Source organism: Gopherus flavomarginatus, chromosome 4, assembly GCF_025201925.1.
Source record: "Gopherus flavomarginatus isolate rGopFla2 chromosome 4, rGopFla2.mat.asm, whole genome shotgun sequence".
Classification (NCBI taxonomy): Eukaryota; Metazoa; Chordata; order Testudines; family Testudinidae; genus Gopherus; species Gopherus flavomarginatus.
In genome coordinates this window covers 161,921,322-161,945,545 of record NC_066620.1, presented here as the reverse complement: position 1 = coordinate 161,945,545, position 24,224 = coordinate 161,921,322, and the positions used below count along the sequence as shown (strand labels likewise).

The 24,224-nt window shown below is 39.5% G+C and overlaps 1 protein-coding gene across 1 annotated transcript in view; it reads left to right on the top strand.

The window, feature by feature from the left end:
• The window catches only part of COL19A1 (collagen type XIX alpha 1 chain), a 372,962-nt gene that overhangs the window by 239,214 nt on the left and 109,524 nt on the right, over positions 1 to 24,224 (top strand). Inside the window, exon 17 of the mRNA XM_050951630.1 lies at positions 16,441 to 16,494. Coding sequence (XP_050807587.1) covers positions 16,441 to 16,494 — 54 coding nt within the window. The remainder of the gene's footprint in view (positions 1 to 16,440; positions 16,495 to 24,224) is intronic.

Sequence of the window (24,224 nt, the reverse complement as noted above, 5' to 3'; positions counted from 1 at the left end):
TCAAGGCTTCCTGGTCAACGGGTTTCCCCTAGCAGGAGCCTTGGGGCAGCTGGAACCAGTCTTTGCCTCTTATCTAACAGCACAGTTATACTTAACAGCTAATTCTACTTACACACACAAACCACGAAAGTTTCATTACGGCCGGCAAGCTGTCAGGCTTCAGGAAACACGTGAGCCTGGGAGAAACCTTCAGGGTGATCAGGCCTGGATACGGTTCGACGGGGATTCGTGTTCTCTCCACCCGTCCCCGGGAGGGGGCCGACAATATATAACGAATTTTTCGTCATAATTTATGATAAGCCAATTGCGGGGTCGCGAGTGGCTCATGCCCATACAAGGGAGGCAGTCGGGCCCCAACATCTCTACCCAGGAAGCGACTGTCGTGGGGGAACTTCCCCTCCTCAGGTCGGCCGACCGCAAGGTGCTGTTTCCTGTTACAAGTTCTGCTTTCTGAGCAGCTACGTGATCAGTGGCAGTTCTGGGGGCTGGGGGAAAATTCCGTTGGGGGGTGGAGGCCGGAGCACCTGTTGTCTGGCCCTGGGGCCCAACTTGGGGGTCTAACATGCCCCCATGCTCCGGCCGACAACGCCCAACGTACCTAAACCTCAGTGTCCGAGTCAGCGTCCGCTCCTACGAGCGGACGCGTCTCAGTGGCCGAGGCGATAAGGGCACTTCCCACCATCCGCCGAACACAGGCCTTAACAAAAGCACACCCGAGGCAGAGGAGGCAGAGGCCCACCACGAGCGACACAAAAAGGGACTGAAAATAAGACTTATAGGCTCCAAGGCCCAGCCACTCCAGCCATGACCAGAAGCGGAAGGTCTCCCTGGACTCACGCACAGCGGTTCCCAAGGCCTGAAGGTCATTAATCACTTCAGTTAAGTTTCCAGAAATAGAAGACAGAGAGATACAGCACTTATCTTTAAACTGTGGATACATAGATACGAGGGTTTCACAAAAATCCCGTGATTGCAACAAAAATTGTATCATTAAGCGATTCTGAAAAGAATAATCTGCTAATTCACCTAACCGCTGATTAACTAAGCTAAAGCCCTTTGCAGTGGTGTTGGCTAGCGTTTCTATAGCCAACGATTGGAATAATACTTGCTCACGCAATAACATATATCCTACGGGGTTAAACGAGACCACTGAAGATACTACAGAGGACAACGCACCCTTTGCCCTCTCCCACCATCCCCAAGAACGTCGAACCCGCCCGGCTGAACTGGGCTGCCAGGTCTTAACGTAAATGCCACCTTACTTTTGGTGATAGCAACGGGCATTGCCTCTATCTGCCCCTCCTTCTCAGGCGCAGGAGGGGCTGAGGGGAGTGCGGGATAAATTAAAGGGCAAGGGGGGGCTTCATAAGTGGGTGGTCTCCCGTCCTCCTGCTCTTTGCCACTTATCTCACACTCTGCGCTGTCGGTGTCGTTAGCAGCGGCTTGTTTAGCAGCAAACATAGTGCTTCCATAAAGGACCGCACAGAGGTCCAGCGCTTTGTTTAATGCGCTGAACAAGACTGTGGACACGTCTTCCGACTTATACTCATCTGGTCTAAGTTTCTTTGTCTGCCTGGTCTGTTCCAATTCCTTCACTAAGTGGACTAACAACCCGTGGGCTGGATCACCCGGCTGTACCCGGGGCGGGGGTATGAGTTTTGAAATGGTGGCCCCGGATCTTTTTATGATACGGCTACACTCCTTCCAAATGCCAGACGGTGTCTCGGTCCGACTAGTCTCCGCCACCCCCGTGCACTGGGGTTGCAGGGAACTATCGGCCGGCTGACATTTAAAGGTGGGATGGCAATGGAGGAGACATCCTACGGCAGGCAGGGTTAATGAGGTCGTATAGGTTTTTGACCCCGACCCTGACTCGATAGTACAAATCCAATCTAGGGTGGGCCTCACAGACTGTCTGCTGGCCACTTGGTGAAATTGTAGGTGTTGAAATTGCTCGAGCTCAGATTGTTCACGGTCCCCACTGCACCACGGGCACTGACCCTCCCGAAGGCATCCTGTTCATGATGCCATGTTGATTACAGATTGCTCTCACCCCTCGCTCCACCGATATGGCCACCAGGTGCCCGTTATCTACCGGGTAATGAGCGTTGGGGTAGGGAGGAGGTTCGATCACTGGATGCCCTGGGGGGGGTGACAAGTGCCCAAGGGTAGCGACGGGGATAACGCAAGCAATCAGTCGTAGTGTTAAAGATTAAGGATTTATTAAATGAGTCACAGATAAGGATAAGGGACCACACGATTAGTTACAACTTGGGCTTACAATATAATACTAGAACAAATAACACAAACACTACAATTACAAATAGAAGCTGGCCCTGGTATTTTTCTAAGTCCCAGTAATTATTCAGGTCGTCCCAGGGGTTAGTAAAAGTGATATTAGTACTATTAGTAACCATAAATGCAGCAACTAATCTTACTAAACACAGGTCGTGAGGCTTGACTGGCCCCCTTTGCTTTCAAGGCTTCCTGGTCAACGGGTTTCCCCTAGCAGGAGCCTTGGGGCAGCTGGAACCAGTCTTTGCCTCTTATCTAACAGCACAGTTATACTTAACAGCTAATTCTACTTACACACACAAACCACGAAAGTTTCATTACGGCCGGCAAGCTGTCAGGCTTCAGGAAACACGTGAGCCTGGGAGAAACCTTCAGGGTGATCAGGCCTGGATACGGTTCGACGGGGATTCGTGTTCTCTCCACCCGTCCCCGGGAGGGGGCCGACAATATATAACGAATTTTTCGTCATAATTTATGATAAGCCAATTGCCGGGTCGCGAGTGGCTCATGCCCATACAAGGGAGGCAGTCGGGCCCCAGCATCTCTACCCAGGAAGCGACTGTCGTGGGGGAACTTCCCCTCCTCAGGTCGGCCGACCGCAAGGTGCTGTTTCCTGTTACAAGTTCTGCTTTCTGAGCAGCTACGTGATCAGTGGCAGTTCTGGGGGCTGGGGGAAAATTCCGTTGGGGGGTGGAGGCCGGAGCACCTGTTGTCTGGCCCTGGGGCCCAACTTGGGGGTCTAACACTTATATGAGTCTTAAAATACCCTTTGACACATCTGTGATCATTGCTTACTAACACAAGATACCAATAGCACTGAAACAAATAATGACTACAAGTTATGTGAAGAGCAAGGGGAAATCAATAAATTTATTTAAAATAATTTGTTAACTGCCATGTCAAAAAGATAAATTATAGATACAATTTTGTGGTATCACTTGAGCCCAAACACGTGAATATACAAGTTATAAATATGGATCCTGCATTGACTTGGTGGCTTGACAGTACTGTATTACTTTGCTGTATGATCAAATTCAGACTGGAAGTATCTCTCAACTCTTGCTCCTGAAGTCACTGAGCAATTTCAGGTCTCTTGTTTCCTAAATATCTGGAGAATAAGCAGTAGAGATGCTTGTTGGGGAATGTATAAAATGCCTTGAGTTCTAGGGCCCATTTCTGGATATTTCCTAAAACACCACTGGCCACAATGTTAGCAGGAGCTGTATTTCCAGATCTTCCAAAGAGTGAAAAAATTCTTCAGAAACCAAGAAGAAAAGTGGGATATATTTAGGGAACTACAAGGTAATGAGATTGTACAGAATGAAGGAGGCGAAACCCTGAAATTCCTTGACTAGATCTTTGAATCATTAGAGAATCCCATCTGACCAGCATGCTGTGTCATCTTTTCTAAAACAAAAAGACTCTCCTTATTTAAACCTCCCTCAGCCTGTAACAACTCCCAGAGGAAGAGAAAATCAGGAACCAAACTGTGATTTGGAGTGTAGCAATTTTGTACTTGGTCTGCTTCTGGGTCCTCAAACTACATTCAAGTGCTTATTCTGGGCTCATGGTGACTCCATAATTTAGCCCAAAGAAAAAGTGACACGACCAGTGTGCACTCTGCTCTTAATGATCATGGATTGTATCCATATTAGAATCTTATTCAGTAATCACTGTGGCAGAGAAGACAGTACCTACATAGGGCACATTTTCAGAATTTAGCAGACAGATGAGATGCCACTTGTAGATTAACATTAATTCTATTTCTGAACTTCGATCAAATGGAGCAATTTTCTTGTTCTTTTTGCTGTTGAATTAGAGGGGTCATGTTTCTAGTGATGCTGAATGCTGGCAGTTAATGTGACTGTACTGTAGGATTAATAAATTATACTTTTCAAGTGGGCAGCAAGGTTTTTTCCCTGGCTGTAAAGAAGATTACCAACAACATTCATTCATTATTAGCTCCATAGTCGTGATTTCAATAATTACATCTAACCTTTGAAATAAATGTTTCTTTGAAGTCAGTGGGAGGTGGATGTTCATATAGTAAATCATACTGCAATTTTGTCCTTTATTTGTACCCCAAGCATATTTCTGACCCTTATATATGTTCTTAAAATATGCAAACTACATGTGTTTTGTGAAGAAAAGGATAGCTGAATTCTCAATAGTAACTCAGTACAGCAAAATTAGAATTAATAATGGTTATTATTGTCATATATATCATATATAATATTGTTATCGAAGTATGCTAGGCATTGCACAGAAACACAATAGTGAGAGTCTCTTCAGATGTCATAAATGCACAAAAAAGGGATGGGAGAGGAAGGATGATGGTGACAGTGTCATAGAATCATAGACTTTAAGGTCAGAAGGGACCATTATGATCATCTAGTCTGACCTCCTTCAGAACGCAGGCCACAGAATCTTACCCACTCACTCCTGTAACAACCCCCTAACCCATATCTGAGCCACTGAAGTCCTCAAATCATGGTTTAAAGACTTCAAGGTGCAGAGAATCCTCCAGCAAGTGACCTATGCCCCAAGCTACAGAGGAAGGCAAAAAAAACCCAGAGCCTCTGCCAATCTGTCCTGGGGAAAGATTCCGTCCCGTCCCCAAATATGGCGATCAGCTAAACCCTGAGCATGTGGGCAAGAGTCACCAGCCAGACACTCAGGAAAGAATTCTCTGTAGTAATTCAGCTCCCTTCCCATCTAACATACCATCACAAGCCATTGGGCATATTTACCACTAATAGCCAAAGATCAATTAATTGTCAAAATTAGGCTATCCCATCATACCATCCCCTCCATAAACTTATCAAGCTTAGTCTTGAAGCCAGATATGTCTTTTGCCTCCACTACTCCCCTTGGCAGACTGTTCTAGAACTTCACTCCTCTGATGGTTAGAAACCTTCATCTAATTTCAAGTCTAAGCTTCCTGATGGCCAGTTTGTATCCATTTTTTCTTGTGTCCACATTGATACTGAGCTTAAATAATTTCTCTTCCTCCCTGGTATTTATCCTTCTGATGTATTTATAGAGGGCAATCATATCTCCCCTCAGTCTTCTTTTGGTTAGGCTAAACAAGCTGAGCTCTTCGAGTCTTCTTTCATAAGACAGGTTTTTCATTCCTCGGATCATCCTAGTAACCCTTCTCTGTACCTGTTCCAGTTTGAATTCATCCTTCTTAAACATGGTAGACCAGAACTGCACACAGTATTCCAGATGAGGTCTCACCAGTGCCCTATATAACGGTACTAACACCTCCTTATCTCTACTGGAAATACCTCGCCTGATGCATCCCAAGACTGCATTAGCTTTTTTCTTGGCCATATCACATTGGTGACTCATAGTCATCCTGTGATCAACCAACACTCCGAGGTCCTTCTCCTCCTCTGTTACTTCCAGCTGATAGGTCTCCAGCTTATAACCAAAATCCTTGTGATTACTCCCTAAATGCATGACCTTGCAGTTTTCACTATTAAATTTCATTCTATTACTTTTACTCCAGTTTACAAGGTCATCCAGATCTTCCTGTATGATGTTCCAGTCCTTCTCTGTATTGGCAATACCTCCCAGCTTTGTGTCATCTGCAACTTTATTAGAACATTCCCACTTTTTGTGCCAAGATCAGTAATAAAAAGATTAAATAAGATTGGCCCCTAAACCGATCCCTGAGGAACTCCACTAGTAACCTCCTTCCAACCTTATAGTTCACCTTTCAGTACGATCCATTGTAGTCTCTCCTTTAACCAGTTCCTTTCCACCTTTCAATTTTCATATTGATCCCCAACTTTTCCAATTTAGTTAATAATTCCCCATGTGGAACCATATCAAATGCCTCACTGAAATATCATATGGTTCTGCATGAAAGCACTTACACCTATTTATGGTTTATTAAATTAAGTGGATGTGTTTGTGGATTTTTAAAATTCCCTTTTGATGATACAGGAGAAATTAGAGGTTTTTTGGAGGGATTAGAATAAAGTGTGGGGAATAGTTTGAAATACAGATTTTGGAAACGTTCTTTGCATAGGGCAAAATGTAGAAAAAGAAAATAGGAGGGTATCACTAAAGGAACAGAAAGGTTTTAGAGGTCCAGTCCTATAAGATACTGAGCATTGCCTTCCATTGAAATCAGTAAGAGTTTCAGGTGGTGATCACCTCCCAGGACTTGGACTGAGAAGAGCACATGCTGTGGGGCCAAGTTTCCAATTGTGTTACAAACTTGAGGCACAGACCATGCTTGCTGAATAGCTCCTTTTGTTGTGCAAATCTTCTGAGTGAACTTACACTCAATTTTACAGACCTGGACTAATATATTCTTTCATTTAGTTCTGACACGCTGTAGTTCAACTTTCTTATCTTAACCAGTATTTCCTCTAATTCTTTTTTCCTATGAGAAGAATGAATTACCACTAGAATTCAAGTTAAAAACCTGTGAGCCTAGTTTCTCATTCCATTTGCTCCTTCATTCACATATTTTCTTCCGTTTATTAACTAATTTCTCTCCTCATTTGTATCATACCCATCATTTATCACTTTCTTTCCAAGACACACATTCTCTCCCTTTTGCTTTTCCTCCCTCTCTCTCACTCTTCTTCTCCCCGGTACCCCACATTATCCTATTCCTCACTTTTGTCGTACGATGGGTGATGGAGATATCTATCATTATATATACATATAATATATTTAATACCCTTCCAGTCCATAAAATCAACTAAAAAGGCATGTGATACCATGGTGAATGGCACAGTAGAAACAGATTGTAAAGGGGTTAAAGCAAGGGTAAGAAAAGCCTTTGGGGAAATAAGCAGTATTCAGCACTAATTGCTACTTTTCTTTGTCATCTTCATGACTGAAAAACAGGATTTTTTTGCAAAGCTCTTTACTTACCAGTGGCTTATCTGATTTAATTTATTTTTGTTCTGAAAACTGTCCAACCAAAATTGCGTACTAAACTCCAAGGAAGCATGTTATCATTGGTATAAAGCAAATGATGCCAGTATACCATCTTCCCCCAAACAAACTGTTTTTATGTTTATTGCTAGTGGCAATCTTCACATCTTTATATGTTGGTTCACATCCTTTAACTTCTGTCATTTATTTTCTAGAATTGTATGAAATGTCTGAAAGATGCTAATTGAATATGCTTATAAAAAATCCAACTCAACATATTGAGAGGTGCTTCTAATAGTCAACAGAAATTTATCACTTAAAAAAATAGTTACCCAGCCTTAATGTGTAAATTGTTATATAGTATCAGCTACCTACTTTTATTACATTTTTTGGTACCTGATGATTTGAACATGATGAATTTCTTTGAGTATGCAGATGTTGCCATAGAAACTAAATCTCGAAGTAAAAAAGTGAAGATATGAAGCATTACTAATTCTGAAGAAATTATGCCACTAATTGTGAAATGAAAAGAGATGCACAGTTCCATTTATTTTTGAGAAGCATGTAATTTAAGCATGTCTAATGTAGTTTTGCAAAAAAGCCTCTAGTGTGCACATACAGTAGACAATAAATCAAACCAAAGAACAAAAAGCTGAAATCATCAGTGTGTTTGCAGGAACAAGTTCTTTATTCTTCTAAAAACTCATAACATACTTAATTGTATTCCCCAAATTTAGCCTCCTTATCCCTCTTTAATGCTTGTACTCAATTTCATATGTAACAACCATGTAATGGATTTCCTTGCTCAAAACAAGCAGTGTATTTTCTTTCTTTGTCATATCATTTTAAATAATCAGGGATATTTTCTAGAAAAAATTACAAAAAATAAATAATAAAAAAGTTCCATGAACTTTTTTCAAATCCTGCAGTTATTGCTTTCTGGTTTATATTTTTTAAGTAACTTACAACTTCTAAAAACAGTAGGGAAAGGTTTCTCTTAGCAAAGCAATACTGGGTGACATTCTCTACACTCAGATTTTATTATGGGATATCAGGACAGATAATAATGAGGAGATACTGTCATTCCGGGGTCCCAAATTGGGCATGTATTATATTCTGAGCTGTGCTTTTACAATAATGCTCGCTGTCCTAACACTGTCAAGTTCCTCTACAGCTTTAATATACACATTTTTATTGTATACCTTTCCCTCACCTTCCATGTGTTGCTTCCTGTGTGTTCGTACAGTGCCTAGCACAAGGGGGGGCCTATTCTGGGCATTACTGCTGTAGAAATAAAATAATTCTAATAATTGTATAGGGTAGGTCTCAACTCCAGCCTGAGGTGAAGTGGTGTTTTTTGAGTCTTGCTGCTGCAGAGCTGGGAGGAGCAAGCAGGCTGCTTGAAGGTAAATGGAGTGGTTTTTGGGGTGTGGAATTATTCCATTGTGATACCAAGTGAGAGAGAGGTAATGCTTGTGTACCAAGCAAAACTCTTCCTTCACATTTTTCCTTAAGATGTATTTCTCTTTTGAAGCCTTTCTTCACTGAACTCTCTAGAACTTGAATGTTTTTTACGGCGGACAGCAGCCCCAGTATTCTAACTTTAAGCAGGAAATCAAACATGTCTCACTTTTGGCAACCTGTTCCTTCCACCCTACGTTGGTAAGAACTCCATGTAGCTTTTCTCCTTCTGTGGCCTACTGTCCTGCCTGCTGACAGAGCAGGAGGATCAACCACTCCATTTACCTTCAATCTTTGCTTCACTCCTCCTTTGCTCTCCTGCTGCTTTGCATGTCAGCACAGTTGCTTTGAGAAATGAGTTAGTACTGAAAGGAGTAACTGGAGCAGAGGTAAAGATTAGTAATGTTGCCACAATACACATGCATGAGAGACATGGAATAGAGACAGATTCTCCATGATGAGGAAAAGAGTATGAGTTAAAAAATCTCAAACGGACAAAGAGAGTGAGAACTTGAGAGCAAAAACTTTAGAAGATGGGGTGAGATGCCTTAGAGGAGAAAAAGAGAGGAATGATTCAGAACTGAAGGGGAGGAGAAATAGAGAAGTTTGCAGGGGGAGAAAATTGAAGCACCTGAAGACACTAAAGGGGAAGCAGGCCTGTCATCTTTTCCCATCCTGACAACACTGGAAAAGGGAGCAGGTCTTTCTGCTTTCCTCTGGAGACTTCAAGGATACAAGAAATGAGGAGGCACCAAGGTTTGTTAGGGAGAGAGGTTAATTTGAAAGCCTTCAAAGAGGTGACATTCCAAAGGCTAAGATGAGCCTCCCAACTTGCCTGAAGGCTCCAAATGAAATTGGGGTACCATCGTGCTAGGTTCTGTCCATACACTAATAGGAGACAGTCCTTTTCCTGAAGAGCTTACAATTTAAATTGCATACAAAAAAAGCTAGGAAATACAATTAAAATTGATTATGTAGACTGCATTCAATGCCTTGGTGTATATGCATTGTAATAATCTTATCCATCATCACAGAAAAGAACATCTGTTTTCTTTTTGTAACCCTCTGTCTCATTCACTGTCCCTCCTGTACTCTGAATGAGGAAGCAGTCCTGTAGAATACATAGTACATAATTGTGTAACAAGGACTGTATCAATAATGCATATGCAAAGGGGCTGAATTAAGGTTGCACAAGCAGCCTTAATTCAGCCAATTTCTAGCTTCTGAATGCTTGACTTTGCTACCTGAATATTCTTTTAAAGTAGTTTTATTAATGTAATTTCTAGGTGTATTAAAAAACAAATTGAAAGAACAAACATTCTATCCTATGGAAGCACATTGACCACCCGTTCCCCATGTGGTTCTCCCACAGGGCTGATGTCAATGTTGAATTGCACTGGGCCTAGTGCCGATCCCTCTCGTATCCCACTAGAAAACTAGAAAACCGAATGACTGGGCAGATGTACTTCAATGTAGATAAGTGCAAAGTAATGCACATTGGAAAACATAATCCCAACTATACATACAAAATCGTGGGGTCTAAATTAGCTGGTATCACTCAAGAAAGAGATCTTGGAGTCTTCATGGATAGTTCTCTGAAAACATCTGCTCAATGTGGTGCGGCAGTTAAAAAAGCTAACAGAATGTCAGGAACCATTAAGAAAGGGATAGTTTCTTTTTTATTATCTATCATAATGCCACTATATAAATCTGTGCTATGCCCACCCTTTGAATATTGCATGGAGTTTTGGTTGCCCCATCTCAGAAAAGATATATTAGGATTTGGAAAGGTGCAGAGAAGAGCAACAAAAATTAGTAGGTGAGTGGAACAGCTTCCATTTAAGGAGAGATTAAAAAGACTGGGATTGTGCATTTTAGAAGAGAGATGACTAAGGGGGGATATGTCAGAAGTCTAAAAATCATGAATGGTATGTAGAACATGAATAGGGAAATGCTATTTACCCCTTCACATAACCCACAAACCAGGGGTCACCCAACGAAATTAATAAGCAGCATTTTTTTTAAACAAAAGAAAGTACTACTTCACACAGTGCAGTCATCCTGTGGAACTCATTGCTATGGGATGTGAAGGCAAAAGGTGTAAATGAGCTCAAAAATAATTAGATAAATTCAGAGGATAGGTTCATCATTGGGTATAAGGGAAGGTAGTCAGGGATGCAACCTCATGCTTTGTCCCTAAAGCTCCAACAGCCAGAAGCATAAGGCACTGGCCACTGTCAAAGACAGGATACTGGGCTAGATGGACCATTGGTCTGATGCAGTATGGTCATGCTTATCCTCTTATATGTTGAATTTGGCCTTATGAGCAATCTCTTTCTAAAAAATTGTATACTTACAAACTTTTTTTTCAAGGTGTCTTACTTTAGCTAGGCCAGCCACTTGACATATCACTCATTAAACATACATATTAGCTAGAGTAGTTGAGTCTTTAAAACCCAACTGCCTGCTCTCTCCATGGGGACTAGTTCTTGTTTTCAAAATGTGATGACATATGCTTTAAGCCGATGCTAATTAGCCTTTTCCCTTGAAAATTCATCCTGACATGTTTCAAGTACATTTTCCCCCTCACACTTGAGTATGGGATCATTACATTATTAATTCCCTTTCATAAGGCTTGTAGGATTCCCTGCATAATGCTATGTGTTTATATCTTAAAATATTTAATAATCCTGCAGCTTATTCTTGACACTAACGTTACTTGCATTTCTCCTGAAGAATTCTGTTCTTAAGGTTGAATAGATTATATTATGATACAATAGACAGCTACAGTAGAGATTAATGTTTTTAGTATTTATTAGTATTGCAGTAGTGCCTAAAGGCCCCAGTCCAATCAGAATTGGAGCCTAGTCGTGTTGGGCACTATATAAACACATGGAAAGACACGCACAGTCTGCTCTAAAGAGTTTACATTCTGATTTAAGACAAAACTTGACAGCTTGGACAAGCTAGAGGAACAAGCTCAAGAGTAAAATAAGTTCACGGGGTACATTCTCTTGCTGTGTGCACAATCTGAGAGTTCTGAAGCATATAACATGTTGGTTGGTTGGTTTTTTGGTGTTTTTTTTTTCCCTTTTGCCTGTGACCTACCAATCACTAGTTGGCTGATTAATTGGCAACAAAAGTGAGTCTTCAGTAAGAGAAGGGAGTGAAATGCAAATTATTCCAGGGAAGGCATTCCATGAATAAAGGGAGGTATGGACGTAAACTTTACATAGTTACTTCATAGATAATGTTCACTACATTGAATTACTAGCAAAAATATATGCCAGTACCAACAACATGCCAGCAATAATTTCAGTTACAATTATTTGTGAATTATTTTATATTATTTAATGGAGATTGATCTGGATAGTGGTATATAGTCAGTTAGTACCATGCCTTCCTTTCTTCTAATTTAGCTTACAGAATATTGGATATTTCATTTTAGTTAGGAAGAGCAAGTTTATGATGATTTTTCTCATTTTCTCATATGAGCAGTTCCATAATCCAGACATTAACACTCTTGTGAGTTTAACTACCCGGTGAAAATCGTGATTTTCACTCTAAATGTAACAGTTGCTAAATAACAATGGGTATATGGAGTGTTGTGCTAAGCAATTTTTTATTGTGAGCCCAGATATAGTCTGTCTGGTGCCTCCATGCAGGGAAGTTAGGAGGCAAAAAGCAACCTTTTACTCCCTTGTGCCAACAATCTGCATTGTGACCAGCACTGCAGGGAGGAGCTAAGATTCCCTATGGCTGCTAATTCCTTCTTGCACGTGGGTAGGTGTGGAGTGGATAGGGTCTTGGCACTCCCACCCACACAGTAAGCAAGACAGCACACAAGGGGATCTTTGCTTCTCCCTTCTGGAGTGAAAGAGGGACTAGCAAACAGATTATGATTGAGTCACAATCTGTTTCTGGCCTGATCCTGGGGAAGACTTACCCAGGGCTTGGGGAAAAGCTTGCAATTTATTTTTTTAAGTATCTTAAATCAATAAAAGAGCTATCTTTCTATAATTATTCTTTTTCCTCAGATATTGCTTAGGCTTTCACATGGTCATAGAAGGATTTAAACAACAATTATAGATCAATTATAACAGTATAACAGTTTTAAGAAAAGTCTTGTATCTGTTGGAGAGGCAGGGGGAGACTGATTTTTATGCCCCCAGGAATGGCTACTTCTTCATTTCAGAAATTCTGAAAACATTTTTGTAAAGCAGTGGCATGAGTACATTATGAATGACTTAATATTATTGCATTCTTTTAGTAGTCTTAGTGTCTTAAAGGCTCTCTATGTTCATAGTTTTTCTGAGCTGAGAGTAGTTATAAAATTCATTGTTTTTATTGCACATTGTTTATTTAAAAAACCCCTAATTTGATTAAAATGTTTCACATTAATGAACGGATGTGTTCACTTTACGAATTCTATAAAGAAAACAAATTTTAAAAAAAATCAGTTATAAAAGGAAACAAGCACTTGACAAACATAAACCTTGCATTCCTAGAATATTTCCCTTCATATTAATATGTTCATCTCCTTCCGGTCCTTTAATGTTGAGTGTACCACAGATTTCTTGTAGCCATATATTCTCTTGTACACTTGACATAAACCATTGTCTGTTAAACTAATTGTAGAATATAGAGTAGGAGAAAGTATACTGTTGGTCTCAATGGGCAGTGGCTAATGAATGGCAAAGCAAAAACAAACCGAAAAAGCTATTTCTCTTTCTGATTTTTTTCATGTAAATGATTTCAAAAAGGTTTGCCACCAACTCTCATTTTAATTTTGCAACATCCATCATAAATTATGTTTCAGCTCATATGTAAAAAGAAGAAACATTTAGCTCCCAGAATATTCTGTTTTTTCCTATGTAATTAACACTCCATTCACAGTTGTGTATGTCAATCAAAACGCTGCCTTCTTTCCTTTAACACTTCCTTGATACTTTGTTTAGACTGTTCTAAGTGTCGTCCTCAATACACCCTAAATACGTACAACCAGGAACAGGGAAATGCTTTAAAGAAGTTGACAGTATGTTGGTCCTAATAACTCAAAAGAGCTATTTCAAAAAGATGATACATTATATGGTTATTTTGTATTTAGAGCATCATATTTCTGTCTACATTCTTTGGGGATACATATGATTACTGTTTTTCAAATAAAGCTGATAAACATTAGCTTATATTTACAGTTGTAAAGTAGAGATAGGCCCAAACAAAACCACAGACCTCTACACCCCTGAACTTTCAAGAAGTTGTGGAATCTCCATCTCTGGAGATATTTAAGAGTAGGTTAGATAAATGTCTATTAGGGATGGTCTAGACAATATTTGGTCCTGCCATGAGGGCAGGGGACTGGACTCGATGACCTCTCAAGGTCCCTTCCAGTCCTAGAGTCTATGAATCTATGAAGTATGGAACCAGATTGGAACCTAGTCCCTAACATCACCCTGTGAAGGGTCAAAGGAAAACTTTCAGGTCCAAACACTTTTAAAATTTTAGGAAAGTTTTAGATCTGGATCCAAATCCAAATGCTACTTCTCAGGCCCATCTCTATCTATCATTTATCATGTATTTAAATAATCTATTCAGTTATGTGATATTCTAGCAATGTCAATTTGTGACACTCATTCAGAATCTGCAAGGATTTTCATTTTGAAAATTTTTTAATGTTTTCGGAATAATGTTCCTATTTTGCTCCTGCAAAAAACCACATTTGTATGTACACACACAAAATGGCATGCACAAATCAAATATTTTCTAGCTAAATCAGGTACTTGCAAATAAATTGGATGCATTTGTAAATTGTTAACTTATACCTTTTTGCATGTATATTTACCCCATATCCAGGGGCAAAAATGGGTTTTATGGCCACAAATATGTGTATTTTTGCCATAGCAACTTGACATTAGTTGTCAGCATTTTTTAGACACAATAACTGCTACAAATTTAAATTTTACAATCAAGATTTAAGCTTGTAAGTTGTTTCATTTTTAGTCTTTTTGTCAAAAACAGAATTACTGCATTTGTTCACTCAGGGCCTGCCCTCTGTCTGTTGAAGTCAGTAGAAATACTCCCTTGACTTGATCAGGCTTTAGTTAGGTATTTGTGTGATTGGCATTTACAGGCACAAATGCATGTTTTATACACAGAGGTACTAACTGCATAAACAGAGATCATTTTTGCAAATCAAGTGCTGTATCCCCTCTCACTCCTCACCCTCCAAAAATTGACGTAGCCCTTGTAAGACACAGGAATGCATGCACTCTAAAAAAAACTTCTGTTTAGTTGACTTCTTCCTCAATTTCTCCTATGCATCCCCATTGATTCTGAGGCAGCATTTGGCTTAATTATTGCAGGTGTATCTACAGAATGCAAGGAAAGACATTGGTGGCCTTAGTTTTTGAACTCCTGTGAATTAAATTATAATTCTGAGACCTTTTTTGCCTTCATATATGTCTGCAGTAACCTTGCTGAAGTCACTGAAAGGTGGATGTGTATCAGAAAGCAGCACATGGTTTTTGTGTTTCAGAATAGAAAGTTACCAATAATAACATATCATATATATATATAGGTGAAATATTGAGGTTAGCTAGTGTCTATTGCAAATAGAAAAAAATTTCACTGTTAAGTTTTGGTATTATGGATAAATACTATTGAAATTCATACTGGTCTTAATACTCATTCACAGCTTACACTGCAATGGCTCCAGCTCAGAAATGTGTACTGAGAAAAATGCTTGAACATAACTAAACTCTTTCCATATAAAGGATCAATAATAAAAAATCTACACTATTGCCATTCCATATTCATAGCATAGATCTTAATGGTTCTAAAGGAGTTTAGAATAACACATCAAACTGAGATTAATCTTAATGGGTCATTGGCATGATTTCAGTTTCAACCACAACATTCTTAGCTTGTTACTAACATAGGACTATGGAGGAAGAAACCCCAAGGAATGAAACCTCAAAAATATCTCTAATTAAATGTTATCAGTTTGACTTAAATCAACAAAGGTTTTCCTTTCCATCAGCCATAAAGAAACCTTTGATTATAAGCTAAGTAATAGTGTGTTAGCATAACAATTCAAGACCATATGTGAAATACGTAAACTTTTAAATGATACCAGTAGACGTATGACTGCTCAAAGATTTTAGTCCACTCTCTTCTGGTCTTGGGTTCCTGTATAACTGCTTAGCTCTTGAAATTGAGGTTTAGCTGTTTGTGAATCTGAGTAGGTGACAAATGACTTAAGTAATGAAGATCAATAAGTAAGACACATATTTCAGTTCACTAGTGACACAGCAGAAAATCACCTTTGAGAAATAGGGTGCTGGGCATATGTTAAATTGGTTATGTTCAACCTATACAATTATTATATGGCTTATGGTGACAGCTGCATTATGGTTTTACATCCCAGACCATTGAGCGATCAAATAAAATATAATTTATTTGGACATTGTCAAGATGATGGGTCTGTTATATGTTACTTCCCTACCAATATGCTTTCACTCTTGAAACCTAGCTGGAAAAATGTGCCAGTAAAAATTATTGTGATGCAAATACATTGTTTCCCATAGTTATTAAGAACTTTTCTGAGGCAGTAAGTTCTTATCGATGCTGCAATAAATGGTAAAAAGTATTTCTGCTTTGGATAGCTTTTGATCTTTTTTGTTAATAAACAGTACAAACAATCTTGCTTTTACAGATTATTTTATTCCAAATCAATCCTCAGATGTAATATTTATGAATGTCTGGGTTTTTTGTTGTTTCCAGGGAAGGCGAGGTAAACCAGGACTCCCTGGTAAACCAGGATCACCAGGACCTCCGGTGAGTAACCAGCAAGGAAAGTGGGAAAGTCTCAGTTCAGTCAAGAACTGCTGTATACTTTGTTAGCATTTTTGTAGCAGCTTACCTGAGGATAGCTTTAAATTAATACAACAGATCTTTGTTCTCTCTGCAATATCAGGCAGTTACAACTCCCAACCTTTTGATAGAACAAAGGTAAAGAATTGGATCCCAAATAAGAGAAGCTAAAAAGAAAAAAACAAGATCCCACACTGCTGTCTAACAGTTCAGAGAGGGGCTGGCTGAAAATGCTAACTATGGATATTTTGCATTCATTCAGTTTACCAAATGAATGATGCTGTATTTAAGATCAGATAATTTCTTTCTCAGAGGGATAACTTCAAAGATGAAGGACTGTGTGATGAGCTTGCCAACTGAATGATGTAGAGGATTATACCCAATACTGGATTGAGCACTCAACTGTAGATCAAATGAGTTTACAGAAGAATTAAAAAGATTAAGAAATACAAAACTATATGAAAGGATTTATAATATGCAGCACTAAAGGTTTTAGCTCAGATCTGAGAGTTTGGGATTTATTAGAGATACATGATTTGGAATTGGAGCTCAGACTTGGGTTTGTCTTGCTTCAGGGCTTCTCTGGACAGTAACGAATGTGATCTTTGAGAGGATAAGATTTGATAAGAGTTGTGACATTATATACTATTTACTATATTGTAAAAATGCTATCACACGCAAACGCATGAAAGGTGTTAAGAGCTAGGTGTGTACTTCTTAATAAGGTAAACTTATAGTCAACAAGTTGAAAGGTTATTTTCTTAAAGTGTATTTGTCTTGTGAAACTCACTGTCTGCAAGCAGTCCTTCAACTGTTTCACCCTGTGGATCACTCCATAAAATATAAATCCACCATTGGACCACTGCCTCTTGCCCTACTGCACAGTTTTCATAATGTTCCATTCTGTGACTCATCAGGAAGGACTCTGTGAACAAAAGGTTACATCTGAGCCATAGTCTGAGAATCTCTGGTCTATACTAATGATTAGGATTAAACAAAAGTGTTGTTGTCATCAAATTTTGTGCTGGTTGAACATTAGTAATATTCCCAGTTCCAGACCACATTTTGACAGTTTTCAGCCTTCACTGGAATAGGTGATATCCATCAATCCATATTTCAGAATCCTTATTTCTAGAAATGTTGTTGCTGGACATAGTGAAGGGAAGCTGTCAGGGGTAGGTGAATACATTGGAATAGATGGTTCCTGCACTTATCTAAGAAGAAACAGAAGATCACACATTCTGTCACTGCCAATTTCTTTAATTTTTTCTAACAAAATATTTTCAGAAAGCAAAACAGATGGTGGTGTTCATTCATTGTATATAAAAATAAGTAGATATTAATTCATCTTCATACAGTCATCCTGAAGCCTCACTTGGAATCCTACGTACAGTTTGTGGTTCCTTGTGATAGAGACATCGTACACTGGAGAGAATCCAAACAAGGATAATGGAACGATAAAGTAGTGATGTAGAACCCTATTGAACACAAATGCCAAACATGATCTGTTTAAATATCAAGATAACAGGTGTCAATCTTAGGCCTTGTCTGTCCATGTTTTTTGTATCTGTATAACATGTTAGATAGGGTTATCATGTTTTACATATCTAGTTATCGTAGTACAATCTCTAATGTGGACTTAGTTGTACTGGTATAGTTTATTCCCCTTCCATATGGGAATAACAGTATCAATATAAATACATGTACACCAATATAACTGCAACCACAATAAGATGATTGTACCACTTTAACTATACTGGTACAACTAAGTCCACATTAGAGATTGTACTAAAATATCTATAGAGGTACTACTTTTGTGAATAGACAAGGCTATAGGGTGCTTTTTTAATTCCTTCTTTCTTTTCCACTCTGTTGCTCCTTCCCTTTTTTGCTTCTGTCATTTCTCTTCCCATTCAATCTATCTCAGTCTGCTATCTTGCTCTTCCATTGGCCCTTCCTATGCTGGACATTAAGTGGAGGTGGCTGCTTCATTCACATGGACACTTTGGCTCCCCCTACTTTTGGCCTTGCCTCTCCACAGTCCAGAGCACAGCACAGTTAGCACCCATGCCCATAGGTTTGCTATCAGAAGATTAGCAGCTATGATTTATGAAGAGCTTAAGGGAGCTCAACGTGTAAAGCCTGGACTCTACAGGAAAAATGAGAAGAGAGATATGAGATCACCACCCATAAGTACTTCAGAAAGAATAAGATAAAAATGAGTAATTATTTAAAGTGGCTAAAGCACAGATTGACTATATGAAATTAATGTAGGAACATTTAAAATTTGATAGTAAGAAAACATTTTCAACTGTTAAAATATTAAAAGGGCAAAAACTTCAATAAGGAGAGTTCTTCTGAGCCAGCAACACTGAAGACTAGACTCAATAAAATCTTTAGTGGGGTTGGTGTAGAAGACACTCCTAAAGTAGTACAGGGTAATAGGCTAGCGAGACCTAATTAAAGTGATGTATACAGACTATAAGTTGTACACTAGTAAGCAATGTGAGTGTTAGACTGTCTAAATGAGTGTTATTTGTATATCTGGAGATCCAGAAGGTGTAAATTATGCCAGTTTATACTCTCTTTACACCCTCTTATGAATCTAGCCTGATGACTCTTAGCTCTCTTATCTGTGGCTCACTAATTTGTTCAAACACCTAAATTCTGTTATTATTTTTATAAAATCTATATTTGTACTGAGTTCATATTCCCTTGCAACCTACTATACAGTCTTGATTAAGAACTATGTCAATACCAGCTGGAGTATTCAATAAAGAGACATTTTCTGCTCATCCTCTTTCAGGTGTCCTTCTTTTTTGCTTCATGTATTCTCTGGGGTAAATCTAGCTTCCATTGAAGTCCATGAGAATTTCTATTAATGGGTTATAAAAGAAGATTTTTGTCATTTTATCTCCCCCAGTTGATATTCTGTTTTCCCCTTTGAGTATTTTTAAAGGGTTTATTAAACAGTGTCTAGTTGTAAAACCTATTATTCACTCCTGGTGCAGAATTCTTGATTTTGGTCCTTGCTCCCTGATATTGTTTTTGTGTCTTGTTCCATTATTTCAGTATTAGACAGCTGAGCTGTGTGCTCATACTTGTCACACTTCAATGCATAACAATTTATGCTGAAAACAATAAAGCCAAGAAGCTGCTTAAATAGAACAGCAGCTCCCTCTGGTGTTTATTTGTTAATTTTCCCCCCTTTTAAATGATTGAGAATTATACAAGGCTCTACAGTTAAATACAGTATGCCCTTGTTACTTGAGAAGTTTCCAAATAGTATGACTCCGAAGCCAAAAACCATTCACCTTTCACATGCATTTCATATTCTTTTCTTGCTTGCTTAACAAACATTTCTGTTGAAAGGAAGGCCATCTCTCACTAACTGTGTTCTCCCTCTGCTTCAGTCTTTGTTGAATTCAAAATGCTCAATTTATGATACTAAAGTGGGCATTGTCATAGCAAAACCCTGTGAGGTCATAAGCATAAGATTATGACTTCATTGCAGAAGTAAGCTGTTAAGAGCTTTCTCCTGCAGTACCTGCTAACGGAAATATCTGCAGGAATCAGCAACACAAAAGGAGATGCTGGCAAAGTATATTTCTTTGTGTAAAATTATTCTGTTTTAAGTCTTGTTACAGCAAGAAATTTCTCTTGAATACTTGAAGTAGTTTTGAGGGAGAGTGTAGAGGGAACTGAATTCTGTATTTATATATGCGATCAGCCTAATCCTGCGTTGGCCCAACCCTGCAGTCCTTAGACAAACTCCTTTTAATTTCAATTAATGTTTGATCTGCCTAAAGGATTGCAGGATCATAGTGTATGTATTTGCACATATTGCTTAATTCTAACATATTTTTCAGGCTTCAGAAATAAAAATATCCTATGAATATTCTATGGATCTCAGGGTCATTATGAGGGTTAGATTGTTAATGTTTGCAAACCCTTTTGCAGATGAAACACAAATGTGTTCGTGGTAGAAATGTGCTATGATGACAATATTTGCAGGAGAAACTGACCTATCATATTTGACTCATGGCAGTAATTATCGCTTTATCTAATCATAACCACAAAATGAGAATATATATTTAAAAATCTGTTAAGAATTGTAAAGTGGAAACACCATCATTTAATAATATGCATTGTCACATGTCCTGCTCGGGTCATCGTTCCAGACTATACAGCTGCTAGGAACATTGTTGACATTCCAGAGTCACCTTTTGGGTCATTGGAATACTGAAAGACATCCTTACAGAACGCATCAGGCAGGTAGTGAAATCCATCTAATGATCAAAAAGCTTTACACTGGTTTAATTTTCTGGCACTGCCCTCTTTTTTCCACTTCTTATAGAAGATCCTAGACATTTCTTGATTTTTCTTGATATGTAGATTGAAGCAGAGAATAAAAAGGTTTCACCTGCTTTCTCATTCTGAATTGCCCTCTACAGTACTAATTACTAATTCTGCAGTCTTCACTGGGACTACTTGAAAGAGTAAATGCTACTCGATGATACAAAACTAGGCTCTGTGTTTTCTCTTATTACCACTCTAACACCTATGACTTTAATTTGTTCAATATACCTGTCTGTTATTGGAGAAACCAGATTGTTTCAAAGCTAACAACATCACACTCTCAGGAATTAATCTTACCCTTGATATGAAGCATGCAAGCTTGTCTATCTCTATCTGTATAGTAGTTCTGCATGTTTACTTCTGTTGCCCCTCACGCTGTAGATTCACCCATCTCTCATCAACTATTAATCTGTTACTCAGATAGCCCCAATACCATAGTAACTAAGCACCTCAGACAGGGAAGTACAGTTATCTCCATTTTTAAGCCAGGGAATTGAGGCCCAGAGAATATGTCTACACTGAATAAAATACCCACAGGTGGCCCATGTCAGAGCTATAAAATTGCAGTGTAAACATTCAGGCTTGTGCTAGAGCCTGGACTCTGGCGCCTGAGCCCAAGCATTTACAATACAATTTTTTAGCCACGCAGCCTGAGTCCCATGAGCCTGAGTCAACTGATACGGGCCAACTGCAGTCTTTTATTACAGCACATACCTAGAGAGACTGTGACTGTCCAAGATCACAGAAGAAATCTGAGGCAGAGCAGGGAACTGAACCTTGGGTCTCCTGAGTCCCAGACTAGCATCTTAAACTCTGAATGATCTGTCCTCTTAAAACTGCTCTTCTCTGCTTGCTTTCTACCCAAACTCCCAAGATTATGGTTTTCACAAAGTCTCTATTTCACACATACTTTGGCATTGAAAATCTTCCTTAAAAACCCTCTCTGGAATCACATGATGCTTCACATCAAGGTCTCGTTCTCATCATTGAGTTCAAGGTTTGTCTGGGAAATGGTTGTGGTTATTTATTAGTGTTATCATAGCACTTAGGAGTCCGAGTCGTGGACCAAGGTACCAAACAGAAAAAAAAGGCATTCCCTCCCACAAAGAGTTTACATTCTCCTACTTGCAAGTATACCTTTAGCAATACTTGTTTCTTGAAAGGTAATCTTTATGTATGCTTTGTATTTTTTAAATTATATGGGGCTTCATTGTTTTACATGACACCTTTTAAAAGTCTCTTTTCCTGTCCATATTCCCCATGAAGCAATGAGTAAGAGTGTTCATAGACTCTCTAGTATGGTGGACATTGCATTCTGTCTGTTTAATTCTCTCTCATAATTCAGTATGTATGTCAGTGCCACTAGCCTAGTTATCTCAAGTAGCCAGCAGTTTGCCTTGGAAATCTCATTTCCTCTGCCTCAGGAAATATTGTAATTCTACTAATATTTTGAAAGTAAACAAATGTTATCAGTTATTACAATAAACAGAAAATCAAAGCAATGGTGAGTAGAGACTGTTGGTAGAGTTTCTAGCATTGCAGGACTTTTCTCTGCTGTTAGAAGTGCATTGGAAAACTCCTGTGGTAGTGCTGAAGAATCTGGCAGTGGTTGGTCCTGTTGGTTGGTTGTTTTTTTGGTTTGGTTGTTTTTAAAAGACATGGTAACATATGATTTGTTTACTTTATCCAATCATGGTAGATGTCATGCCTTTCTGGCTTTTAGCAGCTTCTCTTTGGTGTAGTTACACTGTGTCACCAGGGCAGGCCTTACTATGAGGCAAACTGAGGCAGCCGCCTCACGTGCCAGACTAGGGGACAGGGGGGCGCCACTAGGACCCAGAGTGTAGAAAATTGTACATGTGTTTATACTGATACTGTTATTCCACTGTGGAAGGGGAATAAAGTATACCAGTACAACTAAGTCCACATTAAAGATTGTACTACGATAACTAGATATGTAAAACATGATAACCCTACCTAACATATTATACAGATACAAAAAAGGTGGACAGACAAGGCCTAAGATTGACACCTGTTATCTTGATATTTAAACAGATCATGTTTGTCATTTGTGTTCAATAAGGTTCTACATCGCTGCTTTATCGTTCCATTATCCATTGATTGTTTCCTATCTCTTGGCCTACAAATAAACAAAAACAAATCCACATTACCTCCTACCCAGCACCTGGAGTTCATAGGAGCAGACCTCAATTCCCAGATGGGATTGGCATCTCTCCCACCCGACCAATTCAACACCATAAAACTACTGGTCACAAAACTTCGCAACAGTCCCCAGGTCACTACCCGAGACTGCCTACAACTACTAGGTCACATGGCCTCGTGCACTTTCTTGATCCAAAATGCACGCCTGTACATGAAGTGCTTCCAAGCTTGGTTGGCCCTGGTTTACAGACCGAATGTGCACACTCTAAACAAGCCTCTCTCCATACCGTTCAGAGTCAGACTCTCTAGTATGGTGGACAGTTCCCTCCAACCTCAGCTCTGGAGTCCCCTTTCTCCAGGACACTCCATCTCTCATAATGACTACTGATGCATCCCTCACAGGGTGGGGCACACACATGTCTCACCACACAGTCCAGGGGCTATGGTCTTCAACCGAAATCTCCCTGCACATAGATGTCCTAGAACTTTGAGCCATACGCAATGCCTGCCATCACTTCCTCCCACTAATCAGGAATCAACATGTATGCATAATGACAGACAACATTGCCTGCATGTTCTATGTAAACAGGCAGGGAAGAGCTTGCTCTCACTCGCTTTGCACAGAGGCTATGAAGCTCTGGAATTGGTGCCTTGTGAACAACATCCGGATATCAGCCACCTATCTTCCCAGAGTTATGAATACCACAGCAGATGAATTAAGCAGATGCTTTCCCTGGGATCACAAATGGGACATAAACGAGACAATCATCCACAACATATTCCGCATTTGGGGCACCCAAAGATAGACCTTTTTGCAACTGCGAAAAACACAAAATGTCCCAAATTTTGCTCCAGAGTGGGACATGGTCCCATGGCGCCCATACTTACTCTATGTTTTTCCCCCTATACCAGTTCTCCACAGAGTTCTGACAAAGATACGAACAGATCATGCTACAGTGATCTTGATTGCCCCGTCATGGCCCAGACAACTGTGGTTTCCGTTCCTCACCAGCATGTCAATTCGACCACCAATTTCATTGCCCCTCACTCCGAACCTCTTATCACAGCAACATGGCCGATTTTCTTCACCCCAATCTGTCCATGCTTCACCTCAAAGCCTGGTTCCTACATGGTTCTCCCAAAATGAACTAGCTTGCTCTGACCAAGTTCAA